The following is a 23,767-nucleotide window of genomic DNA, read 5'->3' on the forward strand; positions in this document are numbered from 1 at the left end:
ATTTGAATGAATACACTTTAAATCCATTTACAAGGATCTTATGGAGGGCAAGTCTCATGCCAGCAGCCGCGTAATTCCAGCTCCAGTAGCGTCCACTAAAGCTGCTGCAGTTAAAAAGCTTTTATAAGGATCGTGCTCGGCTGTCCACCGCAAGGCATCCTACTGCCAGTCCCAGCCCCTATGCCTTGGGGTGCCTCCTGATGCTCTTCATTGAGTATCCCGTGGTCCCGAAGCATTTCCTTTGAAAAAATTAAGTGTCCAAACTACAGGTGGTGTAGCTTGCTTAACAGCCGGGATAATGCACTGACTAGCAGACACTGCTACTAGGCACAAAGTATTTCCTGGGCTAGATGTAGTTAAAAATTTGTAATTAGATACTCTCATTGGATGCTGAGAAAGCATTCCATAGAGTCTCCTGGCACGCCATATATGATTCTCTTAAAAAGCTTGGGGTAGGGGTCTAGGGGACCCTTTTATAGCCAAAATCACAGCCCTGTATCACAATACGTCACCTAGGCTGAAGATAAATGGAACTGTAGCACCCTGAGGGCTCGGTTGCTACAGAGGTATTGCACCTCACCCAGAGGTGTGATATCTCACTCTCAGGTAAGGATGGAGTGTGGATCAGGACCCGACACCTGCATGCATTACACCACATTGCCGTGGGGCAGGGCGACCAATATGCCCCTGAGATGGGCACAACAATCCCTGTCCCTGGCTGGAGTGGGGGGAGGGAACACTGAGGAAGAGGAACCCTGTAGTGCAGGAGCAGGGAGGAAGCAGTTCCTGAGTGCATTGAGAAGGGAGTATAAAAGGTGGGCACCATCTTAGTTCAGTGCAGAGAAGTCTGAGCAGAAGTGGCAGGGAGCAGGGGCTCTGCATGAGCTCTGCTCCGGAGGCGGGCCTAGTAACAGAGGCCCAGGCCTGGAAGAGGGAGAAGGAAGGAAGAGGAGCGGAGAAGGCTCCAGGAACGAGGAACGAAGGGATCCCAGGGGTGCGGACGGGCAAGTTGCCACCGCACGCCCGAATCCACCTGCGTGGAGGGGTCAGGCCAAAGGGGGAGACCGGTCCCCGAAACTAGTGGAGGCAGGAAACGACCCTCAGCTAGAAACCGGAGGCTGTGACATTTTATGTGGCGCAGCCCCTCGCTACACCCGCTAGGAGGGCAGCACATAGGGTCAGGGAAACTGGCGCCAAGTTTACCAAGAGGAGGCCCGAGGCAGCCGGACAGAAGGGTTGGTAAGAAAGGCCAGACAAAGGACACACAAAGGGGGTCCTGTGAAGCGCTCCAAAGTTATCTGGGAGTTGTCTGAGCCCCTCACCTGGTGAGCACAGTACGACGTGGGCAGCCGTTACCTGCAGACGTGGTCTGGATAATAAGAACTGTGAGTAAAGGCCCTGGACTACATCACTGACTCCGTGTCGTTACTGCTGCTGCCCTGCACCATCACCCCCATCCTCCGCATACACTGCCCTGAGGCTATACTCCTCCCGTGGGGAGTTATGCTACGCTCTGCTGCACCCACAACACCAGCCTCAGCGGTCTGCCCTGCAGCGGCGGTTCACTCTGACCGCAATCCACGGGTGGCGTAGTCGGACATTTAAACATCAAAACCACATAAATAGTTCCGCCACTGGTTTGACCACCCTGAGCCACGGAACCGGGTCGCCGCCACGAAGACTACAACCACCAGCATCCACCAAAAAGGGTCCGGCTCCGGGTGTCCCAAGGCCTAGGGGGTGCATCAGAACATTTTCATCACCTTTCACAATCACCAATGGGACAAGGCAGGGATGTCCTCTGTCCCCTCTCTTATACATCCTCGTGACGGAGCACCTGCTCTCATCAATTCGCCATAACCCCAATATTAGGTGGATTGAGGTGGGAGGCACCGAGTACAAGTGCTCTCTATTTGCTGATGATGTCCTAGTATATATCACTCAATCACATATATCCATCCATGCTGTTATGGCTGAAATAGATAACTTTGTTACATGGTCAAATTTTAAAATCAATGCAGCGAAGTCTGAGGCCCTCGATGTCTCCCTCCCCAAATCCATATCGGATTCCATCCAGTCCAACTTTCCCTTTGCCTGGCCCTCACAGGGTATCAAATACTTAGGAATTCCTATTCATAGAGACCTCTCCCATCTATGTTATCTTAATTTTGGGCCCTTTATTGAACAGATCCATACAGACCACGGTTGGCAAGTTAGAACTGTAAGATTCACTATGTGAACCACTGGTGTTTTGTGGAAAAGCACATGTACACTGTGTTCCAAATTATTATGCAAAAAGTGTTTAGGAGTGATAAGGGAAGAATTTGTTTGTTTGTCAGTTAAACTCATTGATGGTGATGTGTGTCAGGGCTCTTTATATCACTGTAAGCAATTGCAGACACCTGTGCTAATTAGTTTGGCAGGTGTGTCCAATGAAAGGCAAGACTACTTAAGAAGGCTGTCTCACATTATTAAGCAGCCTACATTTTCTGCCAAAATGGGAAAGAAAAAGGATGTGTCGGCTGCTGAGAAGCAACAAATTGTGGAGTGTTTAGGTCAAGGCATGACTACAATCAACATTGTGCGATGATCAGGATGAAGTGTCTTGGCAATCAAGAAGTATGTAGCTGATTCACAGTACACACGTGTGCGTGCTGATAAGGGCAAATTGAGGACTCTTTCCTACAGGCAATTACGTCAGGTTAAAAGAGCAGCGGCAAAAAAGCCTTGTCATAGCAGCAGACAAGTTTTTGAAGCTGCTGGTGCCTCCAACGTCCCCCGAACAACAAGATGCAGGGTCCTTCAGAGGTTTGCAGCTGTGCATACGCCATCCTGTCGGCCTCCTCTATCCACTTCACACAAGCAGAAACGGCTCCAGTGGGCCAAACATTACATGAAGACTGATTTCAAAACTGTTTTGTTCACGGATGAGTGCCGTGCAGCGCTCGATGGTCCAGATGGATGGAGTGGAGGATGGCTGGTTGATGGACACCCCACGCAAACACGGCTACAGCGCCAACAAGGAGGAGGTGGAGTAATGTTTTGGGCTGGAATCATGGGGAGAGAGATTGTCGGCCCCTTTAGGATCCCTGAAGGCGCTAAAGATGAACTCCATAATGTATGTGGATTTTCTCAAACAGCACTTCCTGCCATGGTTCAAGAAGAAGAACCGTGTATTTCACAGCAAGATCATTTTTTTGCATGATAATGCACCATCTCATGCTGCACATAAAACATCTGCATCTCTGGCTGATATGGGCATAAAAGGGGACAAACTTATGGTGTGACCCCCATGCTCCCCTGACCTCTACCCCATTCAGAACCTCTGGAGCATCATCAAAAGGAGTGTCTATGATGGCGGGAGGCAGTTCACATCTAAGCAACAGCTCTGGGAGGGTATTCTGTCCTCATGCAAAACAATTGAAGCAGAAACCATCCAAAACCTGACAAATTCAATGGACGAGAGAGTTCAGAAGCTCCTTTCGAACAAGGGGTTCTATGTGAAAATGTAACATCACCTAGAATAAAGTTTTGAGTTGAAAACTGTTTGATTTCAGTTTCTAATAACCTGCTAATGCTTATAATTTCAAAAATGACCATTTTTTTGGTCTTTATTAAAATGAAAAGGTTGATCGAAACGTTTGGGGGATCTAAGAGTGTGGCAACCCAGTAGTCATGATTACTTCGAATTCTGACAATATGAGGGTCATGTTGCAGGTAGTGCAGCAAGAAGGCACTTATGTGTCTTGCGCATCTCGGAGCCCCAAAATTATTTTCCGGGCTAGATTCAGCTAAATATTATTATTAATTTTAAATCTGGTGGAGCTTAGTATAGATGGCCTAATAGGATCAGTGCTGCACACTGCTACAAAGCCCAAATTATTTTCCAGTCAAGATACAGATAAACATGATTAGTAATTTGAAAGCTTAAAACGGTTGGTAGGGTGATTTTAACCAATCATCAAGCTTTTACTCTCCCCAGGATAACACAGGGGTAGAAAAGTCGTTTCGGATCCATGATTTGTTCATCTTTATGAACGTGAGTCTGTCTACATTATCAGTGGAGAGCCGCGTGCGCTTATCTGTCAGCACACCACCAGCAGCGCTGAAAACACGTTCAGACAGAACGCTGGCTGCGGGGCATGACAAGATCTCCAAGGCGTAAGTGGCTAGCTCCGGCCATTTATCCAGATTGGAAGCCCAAAAAGAGCAAGGGTCCAGTGACACAATAATGGCTTCAATGTTTACTTGGAGATACTCCTGTACCATCGTCTCTAGGCGTTGACTATGTGTCAGACTTCTTGTCTCCTGTGGCCTTGCAAAGGATGGGCTAAAAAAGTGGTGAATTGATTCCGCAAAATTGATGTTACCAGCAGATACTGTGGTTCTGTTACGGTTTGAGTGCTGAACACTTGACGGTCCCACGGTGGGCAAGTTGGAACTGTGAGATTCACTACGTGCACCACTGGTGTTTTGTGGAAAAGCACATGTAAGATTCTGCAACAGTCTCTGCTGATACTCCTGCATGCGTGCATCCCTTTCTATGGCAGGAATAATTTCTGCAAATTTACTTTTCTACCGGGGATCTAACAGTGTGGCAACCCAGTAGTCAGGATTATTTCTAATTCTCACAATTCGAGGGTCATGTTGCAGGTAGTGCAGCAAGAAGGCACTCATGTGTGTTGCGCATCCAGGAGCACCAAGTCTCTGTTGTGTTGGTGGCGAGGTAACAATCATGCTTCCTTCCTCTGCCCTCTCCCCCCAACCTCGCACAACAGAAATGTGATCAAGGTTTCCCTCATCTGATGAGTCTTCCATCAGTTCGTCCTCCACTTCTTCCTGGGCTCCTGCACCTTCCTCACTAGTTTGGCTGCTACCATGCACCCTGGTAAAACCATCTCCCCCACCCTCACATGCCTGCCGCCTTGGTGCTGCCGACCGTCTGGACCTTGCAGATGTTAGCCCTTCCGCATACAACTCCTCCTCCTCTACTTCCTCCACCTCCTCTTGTGCCACCACCTGACTCCGAATTCTGTTTAACATGTGATCCAGCATGTAAATCACCGGAATAGTCATGCTGATAATGGCATCGTCAGCACTAAACATCTTCGTCGCCATTTCAAAACTGTGCAGAAGGGTGCATAGGTCCCTGATCTGAGACCACTCCTCCAGCATGATTTGCCCCACCTCTGGATCTCGTTGTCCCAGGCTATACGTCAGAACGTATTGCACCAGGGCTTGTCGGTGCTGCCACAGTCGCTGCAACATGTGCAGAGTTGAATTCCACCGGGTAGGCACATCGCATTTTAGCCGGTGAAGTGGCAGGCCCAACGACTTCTGTAGAGATGTAAGTCGCTGAGCTGCGGGATGCGAACGGCGGAAGTGAGCACACAGCGACCGTGCCCTCTGCAGAAGGCCATCTAGTCTGGGATAGTGGGCTAAAAATTGCTGGACAACCAGGTTCAACACGTGAGCCATACAGGCACGTGTGTGACATTGCCCCGGCGAAGGGCCGCACCCAGGTTTACAGCATTGTCGCACACGGCCTTCCCTGGTTTCAGGTCCAGTGGAGACAACCATTCATGAAATTGGTTCTCCAGAGCTGACCACAACTCCTCAGCTGTGTGACTCACATTTCCCAGACATTTCAAAGTAAAAACCGCCTGATGATGTTGAGCCCTACTGCCAGCATAGTAAGGAGGTGTGCAGGATCCCTTCTGCCGAGTTAGAAAGCTTGTGGCATGACCAGACAGGCTTTGGGTGCAGGTGGAAGACCGAGAGGAGGTTGAGGAGGCAGAAGCAGTGGACCAACTTTGACATAAAGAGGATTGACGCACAACTCGTGGGGACGGCAAGACTTGGACAGCAGCCCCTTGTCCTGCTGTCACCATAGTTACCCAGTGCCCAGTCAGCGACATGTAACGCCCCTGTCCATGCCTACTTGTCCAAGTGTCTGTGGTGAAATGCACCCTGTCACACACAGAGTTTCTCAAAGAAGCGGTGATGTTGTGTGCGACATGCTGGTGGAGCGCAGGCACACCTTTCTTTGAGAAGTAGTGCCGACTGGGCATCTGGTACTGGGGCACTGCAACGGACATAAGGTCTCGAAAATCCTCTGTGTCCACCAGGCGGAAAGGCAGCATTTCTGTAGCCAAGAGCTTCCCACTGCAACTTATGCTTCATGTCCATGTGCCGGTTCATGCATGAAGTATTCAAACTATGTATTTTTTGGCCTCTACTTAGCTTTTGCTGACAAATGTTACAGATAACACGAGTTGTGTCTTCTTTATCGATCTGAAAAAATGCCCAGGCTATGCAAGGCTTAGCACCCATGCGACCTGAAGAGCCACCACGACTTGTGGTGAGAGGCAGAGTTGTGTTTGAGAATGCAGTTGTTGACGTGCTTCCAGTACTATGTCTCTGTCCAGGAAGGCGCAACCTGACCTCGTCGTCACTAGCATCTTCCTCCACCTCCTCTGCTGACCTCATCTCTTGGCTGACTGTGGGTTGACAGTAAGTGGGATCTCCAACCTCATCATCATCAACCTGTGCGTTATCACACCCGTCGTCCTCAGAGCCAACCTGTTCCTGCCCTGACAAAAAACTAAAGTTGTCGCTCCAATCAGGTATTTGAGTCTCATCATCGTCTTCCTCATTGTCTCCACCAACAGGAGTTACAGTTTGGGAATGAGGGTCTACATCAGGGGTCTCAAACACGCGGCCCGCGGGCCGCATGCGGCCCCTGAGGCTGCTTTATGCGGCCCGCAGGCACAGACCCCTTGATGATCCCGACCTTGTCCAGGAGGAGCCGCCGACAGCAGCACTGCATTGCCGCACAGAGACTGTTTCCCAGCACTGCATTTCCAATGCCAGCCGCCGGCCAATCAGAGGCCAGCAGCTGATATCTGCGTGTCGGCGCAGCGAGTATGATGTCATTGCCATATGCAGATATCAGCTGCTGGCCTCTGATTGGCCAGCGGCTGGCATTGGAAATGCAGTGCTGGGAAACAGTCTCTGTGCGGCAATGCAGCGCTGCTGTCGGCGGCTCCTCCTGGACCAGGTCGGGATCGTCAAGGGGTCTGACTCTGTGGTGCCTGCGGGCCACATCTGCAGGAAGGACGCCGAGGGAACGGAGGATAGGTGAGAATCAACTTTTTTTTCTATTTTATGTGTGTGAAGAACAGCACAGGGGGCACATAGCCACAGGATGGGGACCTGGATGGGGCACAGAGCCACAGGATGGGGACCTGGATGGGGCACATAGCCACAAGAGGGGACCTGGATGGGGCACATAGCCACAGGATGGGGACCTGGATGGGGCACATAGCCACGAGGGGACCTGGATGGGGCACATAGCCACAGGATGGGGACCTGGATGGGGCACAGAGCCACAAGAGGGGACCTGGATGGGGCACATAGCTACAAGAGGGGACCTGGATGGGGCACATAGCCACAAGAGGGGACCTGGATGGGGCACATAGCCACAAGAGGGGACCTGGATGGGGCACATAGCTACAAGATGTGGACCTGGATGGGGCACATAGCCACAGGATGTGGACCTGGATGGGGCACATAGCCACAGGATGTGGACCTGGATGGGGCACATAGCCACAGGATGGGGACCTGGATGGGGCACATATCCACAAGAGGGGACCTGGATGGGGCACATAGCCACAAGAGGGGAGCTGGATGGGGCACATAGCCACAAGAGGGGACCTGGATGGGGCACATAGCCACAAGAGGGGACCTGGATGGGGCACATAGCCACAAGAGGGGACCTGGATGGGGCACATAGCCACAAGAGGGGACCTGGATGGGGCACATAGCCACAAGAGGGGACCTGGATGGGGCACATAGCCACAAGAGGGGACCTGGATGGGGCACATAGCCACAAGAGGGGACCTGGATGGGGCACATAGCCACAAGAGGGGACCTGGATGGGGCACATAGCCACAAGAGGGGACCTGGATGGGGCACATAGCCACAAGAGGGGACCTGGATGGGGCACATAGCCACAAGAGGGGACCTGGATGGGGCAAATAGCCACAAGAGGGGACCTGGATGGGGCACATAGTCACAAGAGGGGACCTGGATGGGGCACATAGCCACAAGAGGGGACCTGGATGGGGCACATAGCCACAAGAGGGGACCTGGATGGGGCACATAGCCACAAGATGGGGACCTGGATCAGGCACATTAGTACAAGATGGGCGCCAGGATGGGGAACATAGCCACAAGAGGGGACCTGGATGGGGCACATAGCCACAAGAGGGGACCTGGATGGGGCACATAGCCACAAGAGGGGACCTGGATGGGGCACATAGCCACAAGAGGGGACCTGGATGGGGCACATAGCCACAAGAGGGGACCTGGATGGGGCACATAGCCACAAGAGGGGACCTGGATGGGGCACATAGCCACAAGAGGGGACCTGGATGGGGCACATAGTCACAAGAGGGGACCTGGATGGGGCACATAGCCACAAGAGGGGACCTGGATGGGGCACATAGCCACAAGAGGGGACCTGGATGGGGCACATAGCCACAAGATGGGGACCTGGATGAGGCACATTAGTACAAGATGGGCGCCAGGATGGGGCACATAGCCACAAGAGGGGACCTGGATGGGGCACATAGCCACAAGAGGGGACCTGGATGGGGCACATAGCCACAAGAGGGGACCTGGATGGGGCACATAGCCACAAGAGGGGACCTGGATGGGGCACATAGCCACAAGAGGGGACCTGGATGGGGCACATAGCCACAAGAGGGGACCTGGATGGGGCACATAGCCACAAGAGGGGACCTGGATGGGGCACATAGCCACAAGAGGGGACCTGGATGGGGCACATAGCCACAAGAGGGGACCTGGATGGGGCACATAGCCACAAGATGGGGACCTGGATGAGGCACATTAGTACAAGATGGGCGCCAGGATGGGGAACATAGACACAAGATGGGGACCTGGATCGGGAACATTGCCACAGGATGGGGATCTGGATGGGGCAAATAGCCACAGGATGGGGACCTGGATGGGGTACATAGCCACAAGATGGAGACCTGGATGGGGTACATAGCCACAAGATGGGGACCTGGATGGGACACATAGCCACAGGATGGGGACCTGGATGGGGTACATAGCCACAAGATGGAGACCTGGATGGGGTACATAGCCACAAGATGGGGACCTGGATAGGGCACATAGCCACAGGATGGGGACCTGGATGGGGCACATAGCCACAAGAGGGGACCTGGATGGGGCACATAGCCACAAGAGGGGACCTGGATGGGGCACATAGCCACAAGAGGGGACCTGGATGGGGCACATAGCCACAAGAGGGGACCTGGATGGGGCACATAGCCACAAGAGGGGACCTGGATGGGGCACATAGCCACAAGAGGGGACCTGGATGGGGCACATAGCCACAAGAGGGGACCTGGATGGGGCACATAGCCACAAGAGGGGACCTGGATGGGGCACATAGCCACAAGAGGGGACCTGGATGGGGCACATAGCCACAAGAGGGGACCTGGATGGGGCACATAGCCACAAGATGGGGACCTGGATGAGGCACATTAGTACAAGATGGGCGCCAGGATGGGGAACATAGACACAAGATGGGGACCTGGATCGGGAACATTGCCACAGGATGGGGATCTGGATGGGGCAAATAGCCACAGGATGGGGACCTGGATGGGGTACATAGCCACAAGATGGAGACCTGGATGGGGTACATAGCCACAAGATGGGGACCTGGATGGGACACATAGCCACAGGATGGGGACCTGGATGGGGTACATAGCCACAAGATGGAGACCTGGATGGGGTACATAGCCACAAGATGGGGACCTGGATAGGGCACATAGCCACAGGATGGGGACCTGGATGGGGCACATAGCCACAGGATGGGGACCTGGATGGGGCACATTAGTACAAGATGGGGACTTGGATGGGGAACATTACTACAAGATGTTTTCCATTATTACTATATGATGCTAATTGTAAGACAATATTACTGTATGTGGCCAATTGGGGGAAATAAAATTGTAAAAAAAATAAAAAATAAAATAAAGCATGAAAAAATATTGGGCACTAAAAATGCTGTTTTATATGTAAACTAAAGTAAACACAAAAAAGTGCACGTTTATTATCGCCACATCCATAACGACCCAAGCCATAAAAAAATAAACACGGCAAAAATGTTCAAAAGGTGTATTCAAAAAAAATGGTATCACTAAAAATGTCACATTGAACAAAGAATGCGGCCCCCCAAATTCTAATTTTTTCCATGTGCGGCCCATATACCCAGCCGAGTTTGAGACCCCTGGTCTACATTATGGTCAGAACCTTCTGCATCTGGTCCTGGATCCGACTCATAAAGATTCTGGGCATCAGTGCAGATCATTTCCTCGTCTGGATTCACAGAAGCGCTGGAGTCGACCTCTGATTCCCAGGCTATAGTATGAGTAAACAGCTCTGCAGACTCAACCATCTGTTCTACCTCATACTCAGACGGGCAGCTGGAGATTTGGGAGCTGTGAGGAAGCAAGTGCGACTGGGGTGACACCTTTGAGGACTGGAGTGTTTGTGATGTTGAAGTTGATGTGGAGGAGAGCCCACTTAAAGGAGCACTTGATATCCGTTAAAGCACCTGCTGTTTTTGTGCCTCATCTGGAATTTGTAGCGATTGGCGTGGCCGTAAGAAAGGGATCTTATCACATTGTCCGCTAAAAGAAGTAGACATTTTAGTTTGGCTGGAAGATGGTCTTTCTTCTGCAGATGTTACTGTTGCTTTAACACCTACCCCACGGACACAACCTTTTTTCCCCTTCCCAACACGCCTATTCCCCTTTCCACCAGCAGCAGGCCTTTTTCCACTCATTTTGGTGGTTAACTAATTCACAACTCTGGAGTTGTTTGCACAAAAAAACAATGGATGGGAACCGAGCAGAGCTGAGTGGCCAAACTGTGGTATTAGGCCAAAACTATTGGCTGGGTTAGATGCAGAAAAAAATTATATTCAATTTGCAACCTGATGGAGGTCAGTATAGATGGACTAATAGAGAAAGTCCCACACACTGCTAGAAGGCCAAATATTTTTTCAGAGGTAGATGCAGATAAAAATTATATTCAGTTTGCAACCTGATGGAGGTCAGTATAGATGGACTAATAGAGAAAGTCCCACACACTGCTAGAAGGCCAAATATTTTTTCAGAGGTAGATGCAGATAAAAATTATTTTGAATTTGCAACCTGATGGAGGTCAGTATAGATGGACTAATAGAACAAGTCCCACACACAGCTAGAAGCCCAAATATTTTTTCAGAGGTAGATGCAGAAAAAAATTATATTCAGTTTGCAACCTGATGGAGGTCAGTATAGATGGACTAATAGAGAAAGTCCCACACACTGCTAGAAGGCCAAATATTTTTTCAGAGCTAGATGCAGACAAAAAATTATTTTGAATTTGCAACCTGATGGAGGTCAGTATAGATGGACTAATAGAGAAAGTCCCACACACTGCTAGAAGGCCAAATATTTTTTCAGAGCTAGATGCAGAAAAAAATTATATTCAGTTTGCAACCTGATGGAGGTCAGTATAGATGGACTAATAGAACACGTCCCACACACTGCTAGAAGCCCAAATATTTTTTCAGAGCTAGATGCAGAAAAAAATTATATTCAATTTGCAACCTGATGGAGGTCAGTATAGATGGACTAATAGAATGATGCTATGCCCAAAAGATTTTACTTCACTAGGTGCAGTAAAAAAATTGGTATTCTATACACAGGTAGGCTACTCCACTGACTAACACACTCTGCTATAGGCCAAAAAGGATTAGCTTTGCTAGATTCAGCCAAATGCTGTGAAAAAACTTGCACAGCACTGGCACAGACCTGCCTGGCAAAAACTGATAGGAACTGATGTAACCTAGTCCTGAAAAGGACTGCAATTACAATTAGTCTTAACTCCCACAATCTATCTAATTAAGAGCACAGACCTGCCTGATAAAAGTCGTAGGAAATGCTGTAACCTAGTCCTTAAAAGTACTGCAATCACAACTATTCCCTACTCCCAAGCTATCTGTAGATTTGTGCGAAAATTGGCTTGAAATTAACAAGGTATAGCGCACACAGCAACAGCGGTGCCGTCTAACACGCAGCTGCAGCAGTGAGAAAATGGTGGCGACGGGGAAAATGGCTTGGTCTTATAGGGCAAGGACATGTGACATACACTGCCAATGACACATGCCCTTGCTTGTGTGAAAAAAAGCACTTCGCTCCGTGTGTGCGCTGCTGATAGGCTGACAGATTGCACCTCCCCACTGCAAATGCGGGAAAGAGAAAAAAAAATGGAGATCTTCATTATTCCTGCAGAGATCCATCCCCTGCCCCTCCCCCCACCCCGCTGTACACTCAAACTGCGTATTAACATTAATTTTCATCATTACTGAGAAAAAATCCAGTTATGATTTTGGTGCACGAACAGTTATCGAACATAACCTCGAACAGCCGAATTTTTCTCAAATCGTTCATGTTCGCCGAACGGCTCGAACACCGCCCAAAACAGCTCGAATTTGAGATTGGCGAACAGTTAGAGTAGAACAACGCTCATCTCTACTCCATATTTCTAAGAGAATAAGCTACACTAGGAAAAATAATTGCTATAAGAACTTTGTTTCCTGCCCCTGCCTTGTGTTTTTTTTCCATGCATACTTATTTTATTATTTGTCATGCCCAGACTGTTGCTGGTGAGCAAGTGTCACTAAAATAAATAGAAATTCTAGGAAATAATTTTAATGTTGTTTTTTTTACCCTAAAACTTTCCAAAGCACCAATATTTTAAAATCATCTATTAAAGAATTAATATAATAAATATTGTAAGAGAATACTTATGTGATTTACTTTTCCCTTCCTGATCCTCAGATCTTTAGGCATTAGATAATAAGGCAGATGAGATGTGAAAAGACGAGGAGATGGACGGCTGTTGAAGTCAGTGTTGGAAAAGTTATACTCAATCCACGGCACTCTTTTAATGAGTTCAATCTGTTCTGTTCTGTTTCGATGGCCTTCATTAAATATTAGGCTTAGAATTTGCTGTGTCCAAATTGTGCCTGCAGAATAGCATGTATTAATTAACATTTTAACTTGCAAAACATATTATTTTCTCCTCAGCTTTCTACTATGAATATCTACTACTATAATGTGCATGTGGGATGCACCTTCTGTGTTCCATGGTCAACCTTTGCCTATACTATAGGACAGGGTTATGTATTAGACGTGCACTTGGGATGCTATATAATGCTGAGAGCAGGGATCAGCTATGCATAAGGTTACAGCACCTGCGGCAATGTGGCAGATGAATTGTGAAGGCATGCCACAACTAGCTGAGTTATACTAGTGGATTATCCTGATAGTTTTTTTTATAATGCACTGACACTTAGGGACCTGTGCATTAAATTAATTATACTTCAAAGTTGTTATTAAAGCACTGATACCAAGGGATTTGTGCAATAAATAAATTAATACACTATAAGAATGAATGAATGCAGTAAATTTGATTTAAGGCTAGGGAGAGGCATATGAGATATTTCATAACTGGTGTTACTATTCAATTTGCGTTTAGTATATATTCTGAGGGAATTGGATGTTTCGCACCCAGCAATTCGCCCCCGAGTACATTTCGCCCCCGCACATTTCGTCCCCAGCATTTGGCCCCCATGATGTTTTGCCCCCACACATTTCACCCCCGCACATATCGCCCACAGTTCGCCCCGATCCGGGGGCTAAACTGTCGGGGGTGAAATGTGCGGGGCGAATCTTCCTGGGGGTGAAATGTACCTGGGGGCGAACTGATGGGGGCGAACTGGTACAAATAGGCATCTGGTGGTTGGGGGCAGCCCATTCCTGCCTGCTGTACCTGGCTGGACACAAATATAGGGCGAAGCCCCACATCAATTTTTTTTTAATTATTTCAGGAATTTCCTGAAATAATTTAAAAAAAATTGACGTGGGGCTTCGCACTATATTTGTGTCCAGCGAGGTACAGCAGGCAGGAACGGGCTGCCCCCAACCACCAGCTGCCTATTTGTACCTGGTTGGACACAACAATATAGGGAAGCCCTTTTTTTCTTAATTATTTCAGGAATTTCTTGAAATAATTAAAAAAAAAATACGTGGGACTTCACCCTATTTTTGTGTCCAGCCAGGTACAACTAGGCAGCTGGGGACTGGAATCTGCAGTGCAGGGAGGGCCAAGCTTTCTGCCCCCCCCAGCTGCAAATTGCAGTCCACAGCCACCCCGGAAAATGTTGCGTTCATAGAAGTGCCATCTTCTGGCGCTGTACCCAACTCATCCAGGGCCCTGGTGCGGTGGCTCACTGGGTAATAAAGTGGTTAGGGCCAGCTTGGTATTATCAGCTGGCCCTAAGCCCGAAATTCATGGGGTCACACCAATATTAGACGTGACCACAATGAATTTCTAGTAAAGTATTTAAAAAAAACACAACACCCAGAATAAAGTCCTTTAATTGAAATAAACACACAATTCTTTATTGTTCTAAATTAAACCATACCTACCATCACGCCCATTCCAGCTGAAGCCAACGATCTCCTGCAATAAAAGAAAAATAATAAACAAACATCATCCTTACCTTTCGATGGTTCCCAGGACAGCTCCAGCTCTGCTACATCGAGATGACAGGCTGGATCGCAGCAGAAAGCTGCCATCCAGCCTGTCATCCCGCAGACACTGAGAAGCGCAGGCATGCTTGCGCTCCTCAGTGTCAGGCTGTGACGGCATCCAGATGAGCCGAGTCTCTCACGCTCACCTCATGCGCAGGAGAATTCTCCCACGCTGCCAGTGACGTGCATGAGGTGAGCTGAGTTCATTGTCGGCTCATCGGGATGCCGTCACAGCCAGACACTGAGGAGCGCAAGCATGCCTGCGCTTCTCAGTGTCTGCAGGATGACAGGCTGGATGGCAGCTTTCTGCTGCCATCCAGCCTGTCATGTGAATGTAGTAGAGCTGAAGCTGTCCTGGGAACCATGGAAAGGTAAGGATGATGTTGCTTCATTATTATACTTTTATTGCAGGAGATCGTTGGCTTCAGCTGGAATGGGCGTGACGGTAAGTAGAGTTTAATTTTGAACAATAAAGAATTGTGTGTTTATTTCAATTAAATGACTTTATTCTGGGTGTTGTGTTTTTTTTAAATACTTTACTAGAAATTCATGGCGTTCATGTCTCATATTGGCGTGACCCCATGAGTTTCGGGCTTAGGGCCAGCGGATAATACAAAGTTGGCCCTACCCCCTTTATTACCCAGTGATCCACCGCACCAGGGCCCTGGATGAGCTGGATACAGCGCCAGAAGATAGTGCTTCTATGAACGCAACATTTTCTGGGGTGGCTGTGGACTGCATTTCGCAGCAGGGGGGGCCCACAAAGCTTGAGCCACCCTGCGCTGTGGATTCCAGCTCCCAGCTGCTTAGTTGTATCTGGCTGGACACAAAAATAGGGCGAAGCCCCACGTATTTTTTTTTTTTTTAAACTTATTTCATGAAATTCATGAAATAATTTAAAAAAAGGGCTTCCCTATATTGTTGTGTCCGGCCAGGAACAAAAAGGCAGCTGGGAGTTGGGGGCAGCCCGTTCCTGGATGCTGTACCTGGCTGGCATACAAAAATATGGCAAAGCCCACGTCAAAATTTTTGGGAAAAATTAATTAAAAAATAAATAATAATTTAGGGACTGCATCTTTATTAACCCCTCAAGTGTCATTTAGTGTTAAAATAAAGGATTTATTAAAAAAAAAAATTGGCTTGGGATCCCCCATAATTTTAGTCTCTAGTGGAGGTTAAGAAGACAGCTGGGGCAGATGTTTGAAGCCTGGGAAGGGGGTAATACCCACGGAGCTTCCCAGGCTACTAATATCAGCCCCCAGCTGAATACCTAGCCTTTACTAGCTATTAAAATGGGAGACCCCCCAAAAAAATGACATGGGGTCCCCCCTATTTTAATAGCTAGCAAAGGCTAGGCAGACAGCTGGGGGCTGATATTAATAGCCCAGGAAGGGTGCCATGAATATTGGCCCCCTCCCAGGCTAGGAACACCAGCCGTCAGCCGCCCCAGAAATGGCGCATCCATAGGATGTGCCAATTCTGGCACTTAGCCTCGATCTTCCATGCTGCCCTGGTGCGGTGGCAGGGGGTAATAGGGTTGGGGTTCATGTCAGTGCCAGCTGCCATGAAGCCCAGGTTAGTAATCATGGGCATCTATAAGACACCCCCATTACTAACCTACAAAGTGTTAAAAAGAAAAAACACACACTACACCCAGAAAAAAATAATTTATTTGAAATAAAGCACACCATTTTATTTAATTCTTAGTTTACTAAAAAAAAAATAGTTACCTGTCCACGTTCCTGCGCTGATCTCCCATGCACAGCTGTCACATCTGGAGATGGTGACAGCTGTGCATGGCTGCTGTAAGCTCACACTGCCGGGAACACGTCCGCTCCCGGCAGCGTGAGCCACTGACTGAGGTCACCGGAGTGCATTCAGTCAGCGCAGGTCCGGAGACCTCCTTTACGGCACTGCTGTACCGTGGGAATTTCTCACGGTACAGCAGGGCCGTAAAGGAGCTGACCGGAGCAGCGCTGCCTGAACTCCGGCGAACCCACTTATGCAATGACGGGGCTGCTTTACGGCCCCATCATTCTAGTGGCGGCAGCGGTTCAGAGCGGTCACATTTTATGTGGCTGCTCTAAACTGGAGATCATCGTGGGACACTCGTGGACTACTACGGAGGGGTAAGGATAAGGTTGTGGTTTATTATTTTATATTTTATTACAGGAGATCGATGGCTTGGGGAATTGGGTGTCTAGGTGAGTATAGGTGTAGTTTTTTATTTTTTACTTTATTTTAGGTGGCGATCGGCGGGGACAGGTAATGTATAAACTAATTTATTTTAGGTAACCACTGGCCACCAATGTCATGTATTTAAAATTTATTGGGGACCAAAAACAAAAAAAAAATATGGGGGCCTAAAAAAACACGTATAGGGGCAAAAATAACACATGGGGCAGTTTAAATAGCAGGATCAGGCTGATGGGAACTACTGCTCCCATCGAGCTGATCCTGCTGGCACGAGTGGATGGGGGACAGACATAGGCCGATGGGAGTAGTAATGTCACATCGGCCTATGTCTGCCTGCATGCACACACCCGCAGACACCGCTCACACCCGCACACACCCACAGACATCGCACAGACACCCGCACACACCAATCATGATGGGTCTGATGGTCTGGGAGGTGAGGCTGACCTGTGCGGCCGTGGGAAAGTTCATGTGAGTTCATGCAGTCAAACATGATCTCACATGAACCCTCTGAGGGCACCGCGGTGACTTCAAATGAACAGCTGATCAGCATCATCTGATACCTCAGCTGTTCATTTGAAATAACCGGCGGGAAAGCGCAGCACAGAACGGGAAAGCCGGCGGTGAAGTCTTTTCACTGCCGGCTTCCCCGCCCGGGTCCTTGGCTCCCCACTCCTTGGTGCTGTGCTCCCCGCCCGTTCCTAACTTGCGATCAGGATGGGAGGTGGCGAGGGGACCGGAGGATCGGGGTGGGAGGCTGCGGGGAAGCAGTATGGGGCTGTGTGATTGTTTAAAAGCCAGCGGCTTTTTACCGCCCGCCGGCTTTTTACTGCCCGCCGGCTTTTAAACAATCAGGAGAATTCTCTCACACTGGGATGGCATTCTGATGACCGGCTGGATCGCAGCTGAGCGCTGCCATCCAGCTTGTCATCCTTCAGAGACACTGCAGAGCGCAGGCATTATAGGAACTTCCGATTCCGGTATTCGATATTGTAAAAGTATCGGAACTCAGTATCGGAACTCCGATACCGCGAATATCGGCCGATACCCGATATTACAGTATCGGAATGCTCAACACTATTCATGACTTGTGCAGAGAAAATTTACTTCCTGTTTCCACATAGAGCTTAGAAGGATTCAGCTAGTCAGTTTTTAATCACGTGATATCATAAGCCTAATGGAAAACAGGAAAATTAACTGGGTAGAAAGTCAAAAGGAGAAATTGTAAGAGCACAGTGACATATAATATGATGATTCCAATACATTAAGAGGATAAAAACTTTGATGGGAGGAGTGCTTCTTAAAAAAGCTTGATAGGGGTTCAATACAGTCCTAGGAGACCTCAGTGTTATACATGTTTATTCAGGGCATTTGACGGCATTGAAATACTTGTGATTTGCTGCAAATCACTTCTCATTATTAATATCATTATAAATTCATTTATTCTCTAAATGGGTCCCTGGTGTAAATGAAAAGTGTCACCTATGAAAATTTAATATACAAAGATATGCTGGCCATGGTCTATATGGGATAACTCTACGAGTTGCTGTATCTATTATCATTATAGTGAGGGCCCTTTCCCTATAGGGGTATACTGTCCTTTAGTTTTAAGAAATTGTAGTGTCTCTAATCCAATTAATATTGGGTCTGTATATATGAGTCTTTTGATGAGTCGCATAGAGTGGTGGCAATGAAATGCATAGAGACTTGAGATAGATTGATACTATTGTGGTACTTCTTTGTGGGCCACAGAACTTAGAGTCCATTGTTTGGTGTTTTTGTTTTGTGCTGTGTGCATTTCTATTTTTTTTGGCAGTAGTATTGTTATGGTTATTTAAAATGTAATAAAAGTTAAGCTTTATACAGTAAATTTATCCCTTTTTCAAAAGTGCTTTCAATCTGTTCTTTTTTATTTCGATGGCCTTCATTAAATATAAGGCTTAGAATTTTCTGTCCAAAGTGTGCCTACAGAATAGCATGTATTAATTAATATTTTAACATATAACTATATTAATTTCTCCTCAGCTTTATACTATAATTACAGATGCATAGAATATCATCAAAAAACACTTTTGTGTTTTCATTGGCTGTAAGCCATAATCATCAACATTAACAGAAATAAACAATTGAAATAGATCACTCTGTTTGTAATGACTCTATATAATATATGAGTTTCACTTTTTGTATTGAAGAACTGAAATAAATTAACTTTTAGATGATATTCTAATTTTGTGAGAAGCACCTGTATATACTTTCTAAAAGATTATCTTTAAGAAACTATTCCAAGAAAATGATATTTTTTCCCAATGATAGTATAAGAAAAGTATCAACCAACGTCCGTACCTGATTTTGGGTAAGTGACTAGAAATACATCATCATCCCTAATTTCCATTCGCTCGATATCATCTATAACTTCAGGTGATGTAAAATTGGTCTCAAAGTATATACCTTTATGTTTAAAGCGTAAAGCTTTCAAGGCTTCATCAAGTGCATCTTGGTCCATTGTTGCCATCTACAAGTAAAAAATATAATATTTTTAATATGTATTGGTCAGTAAAAGTAATAATAATTCAAATTATATTACCTTATAGGAAAACGTGTTTTCTCTGTTCAGATGAAAGCAATTAAATTGTTGAGCAAAGTAGGTTATGCTTATTTATAAATGACTGATTTAACCTATAAACATTTTGGAATAATTTGATGTTGTTCTGCCCCTCAATGATCAATTTGCAGATTCATTGCAGATTTATTACAGAACTATTAAAATTATTAATCACCCTTAATCTAAAATTAACTTTTAATGCAAACAATTTCTTTTAGTCCTGGGTGACAGAAGTGGACTTTTGGATCAAATGTAAAATCTGTAGCAGGGACTCCTACCTACTATGGTCATAAAAACATCTTTATGTACTTACAGTAGCAAAAAAGCAGAGCTACTGTGGCATGTGAAAGGTTGGGCACTTCTGGTCAAAATTGTTGTTACTGTGAACAGTTAAGCAAGTTGAAGATGAAAAGATCTCTAAAAGGCCTAAAGCTAAAGTGGGCACACTTACTTTGTATTTTAGGCCAAAAAATATATATATATATTGTCATTTTTTTCCATTTTAAAAATTAAAAAAAAGAAGATGGGCCTATGCTAAAGTTTGGGCACCCTTTGAGATTTGCATGCTCAGATAACTTTGACTAAGTTTTCAGACTTTAATTAGCCTGTTAGAGTTATGGCTTGTTCACTATCATCATTAGGAAAGGCCAGGTAATGCAAATTTCCCAGCTTTATAAAACTCCAGCCTCCTCTAACCTTGTGCCAAAATGCTGCAGCCATGGGTTCTTCTAAGCAGCTGCCTAGCACTCTGAAAATGAAAATGGTGGAGGCCCACAAAGCAGCAGAATGATATAAGAAGATAGCAAAGCGTTTTCAAGTTGCCCTTTCCTTAGTTTGAAATGTAATTAAGAAATGGCAGTTAACAGGAACAGTGAAGGTCAAGATAAGATCTGGAAGACCAAGCAAAATTTCAGTGAGAGCTGCTCATAGAATTGCTAGAGAGACAAATCAGAACCCTTCCTTGACTTCAAAAGACCTTTAGAAAGATTTAACAGACTCTGGACTTGTGATTAGTGATGAGTGAGCACTAAAATGCTTGGGTACTCGTTACTCGGGTTGAGGAAATTGTAATGCTCGGGTGCTCGACCTGAGTAACGAGCCCCCAATGTAAAAAAAATGATATAAAAAGACACATATGCATGTTTTTCTCAATATGTGACATGAAATCAGAATAAACCTTTCCCATTTTAGGTCAGTTAGGATTACCATAATTTTTAATATTTGCCAAATGGCAGAATAATGAGAGAGAGAGTGAATGTTTTAAGGCATTTTTATTACTTACTGCAAAGTCAAAAGTTTACATACATATCATTAGTATTTGGTATCATTGTCCTTAAACTGAATGACTTGGTCAAACGTTTCGGATATCCTTCCACAAGCTTCTCACAATAGTTGGTTGGAATTTGGGCCCAATCCTCCTAACAAAACTGGTGTAATTGATCCAGGTTTTAGGTCGCCTTGCTCGCACCTGCCTTTTCAGCTTTGCCCATAAATTTTCAATAGGACTGAGATCAGAGCTTTGTGATGGCCACTCCAAAACGTTGACTTTGTTATCCTTAATCCACATTGCTACCATTTTGGCAGCATACTTTGGGTCATTGTCCATTTTGAAGACCCATTTCCGCCCAAGCTTTAACTTCCTGGTTGATATCTTGAGATGTTGCTTCAGTATTGCCACATAATCTTCTTTTCTCATGATGCCATCTATTTTCTGAAATGCACCAGTCCCTCCTGCAGCAAAACAACCCCACAACATGATGCTGCCACCTCCATGTTTCACAGTTGGGATGGTGTTTTTAGGCTTCCAGGCTTCTCCCTTTTTCCTCCAAACATAACGATGGTCAGTATGCCCAAAAAGTTCAATTTTAGTTTCATCAGCCACAGGACATGTCTCAAAAAATTAAGGTTATTGTTCCTGTGTGCATTTGCAAACATTAATCTGGCTTTTTTATGTTTCTTTTGGAGTAATGGCTTCTTCCTGGCAGAGTGACCTTTCCGCCCATGTTTGTACAGTACTGGTTTCACTGTGGATATTGACACAATCTTATCAGCTTCCACGATCATCTTCACAAGGTCTTTTGCTTTTGTCCTTGGGTTGATATGCAGATGTCGGCCCAAAGCACGTTCATCTCTGGGACACAGAACCCATCTCCTTCCTGAGCGATATGATGGCTGGACATTCCCACCTTGTTTTTACTTGCATATAATTGTACAGATGAACGAAGCACCTTCAGGTATCTTGAAATTGTACCCAAGGATGTGCAAGTCCACAATTCTCTTTCTGATATCTTGGCTGATTTTCTAGACTTTCCCATGCTGCTACACAAAGAAGCAGTGTGTTTCATGTGTGCAATAAAATACATCCACAGGTGTGACTCTAATTAACACAGATGTTGCCACAAAGCCTATCAGAAGCTTCTAAACACATGACCTCATCGCATGGGGAGTCCAGAATTGTTTAAAGGCATAGTAATATTAGTGTATGTAAACTTTTGACTTTGCAGTAAGTAATAAAAATGCCTTAGAACATTCTCTCGCTTTCATTATTCTGGCATTTAGCAAATATTGAAAATTTTAGTTATCCTAATTGACTTAAAATGGGAAAGGTTTATTCTGATTTCATGTCAGATATTGAGAAAAACATGCATATGTGTCTTTTTATATAGTGTATGTAAACTTCTGGCTTCAACTGTAAAATGGATTTTCCAGGAAAAATGTTAATAAACATTCTTTCCACGGTAATGACTTATATATAAGGCAAAAAAATTGCCAAAAACAAAAATGCTTCTCCACACCTTGGGCTATGTTCACACATAGTGTTTTGATGCGCTTTTTGCACTTTTGCATTTCTCTCATTAGTGAAAAATGCATTCACCAGTAAATGTAATTTTAACATTTTACTACCTTGTGGTGTGTGAGACATGATCAAACACATCCAGAATGAACACTAATTTCCAGCTGATAATACCATCTAGCACCTGTCCCTATTTTAAAAGCAGCTAACAGCTTTATCAATAGGAAATAAAAAAATTTTCAGCATGGCGTATAATACAATAATCCCTGACTAGATGCCTGTAAGACACTATCCCTACTGCTATAGGTCACCCATACACGAATCTCAGATAAGAGAGGTAATATAGTACAATAGAAAATAGAATTTAACTGTTTCAAAAGAGATTTTTTTGGTACTTTGCACCACCAAACTGTGAAGGAATGCAAGCGACTCTGCCTGCTTTCAATTTCTACTTACAGATCATCATTAAAAATTATGAATCGGTAAACAAGTACATGGAAAAAATCTATGAAGTTATGCACTGTGGAAGATATGTATGTGACCAGAATATAAACACTCATTTCCAGCTGATGATATCTAGCACCTGTCCCTATTCTAAAAGCAGCTAACAGTAGTATCAATAAGGAATAGGTTTGCTTGCAGCAGCAAGAGTATAATACACTGCTCAAAAAAATAAAGGGAACACTCAAATAACACATCCTAGATCTGAATGAATGAAATATTCTCATTGAATACTTTGTTCTGTACAAAGTTGAATGTGCTGACAACAAAATCACACAAAAATCGTCAATGTAAATCAAATTTATTAACCAATGGAGGCCTGGATTTGGAGTCACCCCCAAAATTAAAGTGAAAAACACACTACAGGCTGATCCAACTTTGATGTAATGTCCTTAAAACAAGTCAAAATGAGGCTCAGTATTGTGTGTGGCCTCCACGTGCCTGTATGACCTCCCTACAATGCCTTGGCATGTTCCTGATGAGGTTGCGGATGGTCTCCTGTGGGATCTCCTCCCAGACCTGGAATAAAGCATCCGCCAACTTCTGGACAGTCTGTGGTGCAACGTGATGTTGGTGGATGGAGCGAGACATGATGTCCCAGATGTGCTCAATTGGATTCAGGCCTGGGGAACGGGTGGGCCAGTCCATAGCTTCAATGCCTTCATCTTGCAGAAACTGCTGACACACTCCAGCCACATGAGGTCTGGCATTGTCCTGCATTAGGAGGAACCCAGGGCCAACCGCACCAGCATATGATGTCACAAGGGGTCTGAGGATCTCATCTTGGTACCTAATGGGTACCATCCGCACATTGAACTGTGTGATATCCACTTGTGCAGATGCAGTGATGCGATGTCACGCGGTCCAATGCAAGTCAATGGCGGTGATTACGCTGCTTGTCCGCAATGATAATCCGCAACGGAAATTTCCGCAGCATGTGCACAGCACATGCGGATTATCATTGGGGACCATGGGGCATGTATTACCAAG

At 46.0% G+C, this 23,767-nt stretch overlaps 1 protein-coding gene across 1 annotated transcript in view; it reads right to left on the bottom strand.

Moving 5' to 3' along the window:
* Positions 1 to 23,767, bottom strand: part of LOC141259641 (amine sulfotransferase-like) — a 207,349-nt gene that overhangs the window by 173,708 nt on the left and 9,874 nt on the right. The window contains exons 2-3 of the mRNA XM_073675906.1: positions 19,224 to 19,392; positions 12,906 to 13,114 (exon numbers count right to left, since the gene is read on the bottom strand). Coding sequence (XP_073532007.1) covers positions 12,906 to 13,114; positions 19,224 to 19,392 — 378 coding nt within the window. The remainder of the gene's footprint in view (positions 1 to 12,905; positions 13,115 to 19,223; positions 19,393 to 23,767) is intronic.

Source organism: Phyllobates terribilis, unplaced genomic scaffold, assembly GCF_046119375.1.
Source record: "Phyllobates terribilis strain yellow unplaced genomic scaffold, ASM4611937v1 Scaffold_3__8_contigs__length_932513732, whole genome shotgun sequence".
Taxonomy (NCBI): Eukaryota; Metazoa; Chordata; class Amphibia; order Anura; family Dendrobatidae; genus Phyllobates; species Phyllobates terribilis.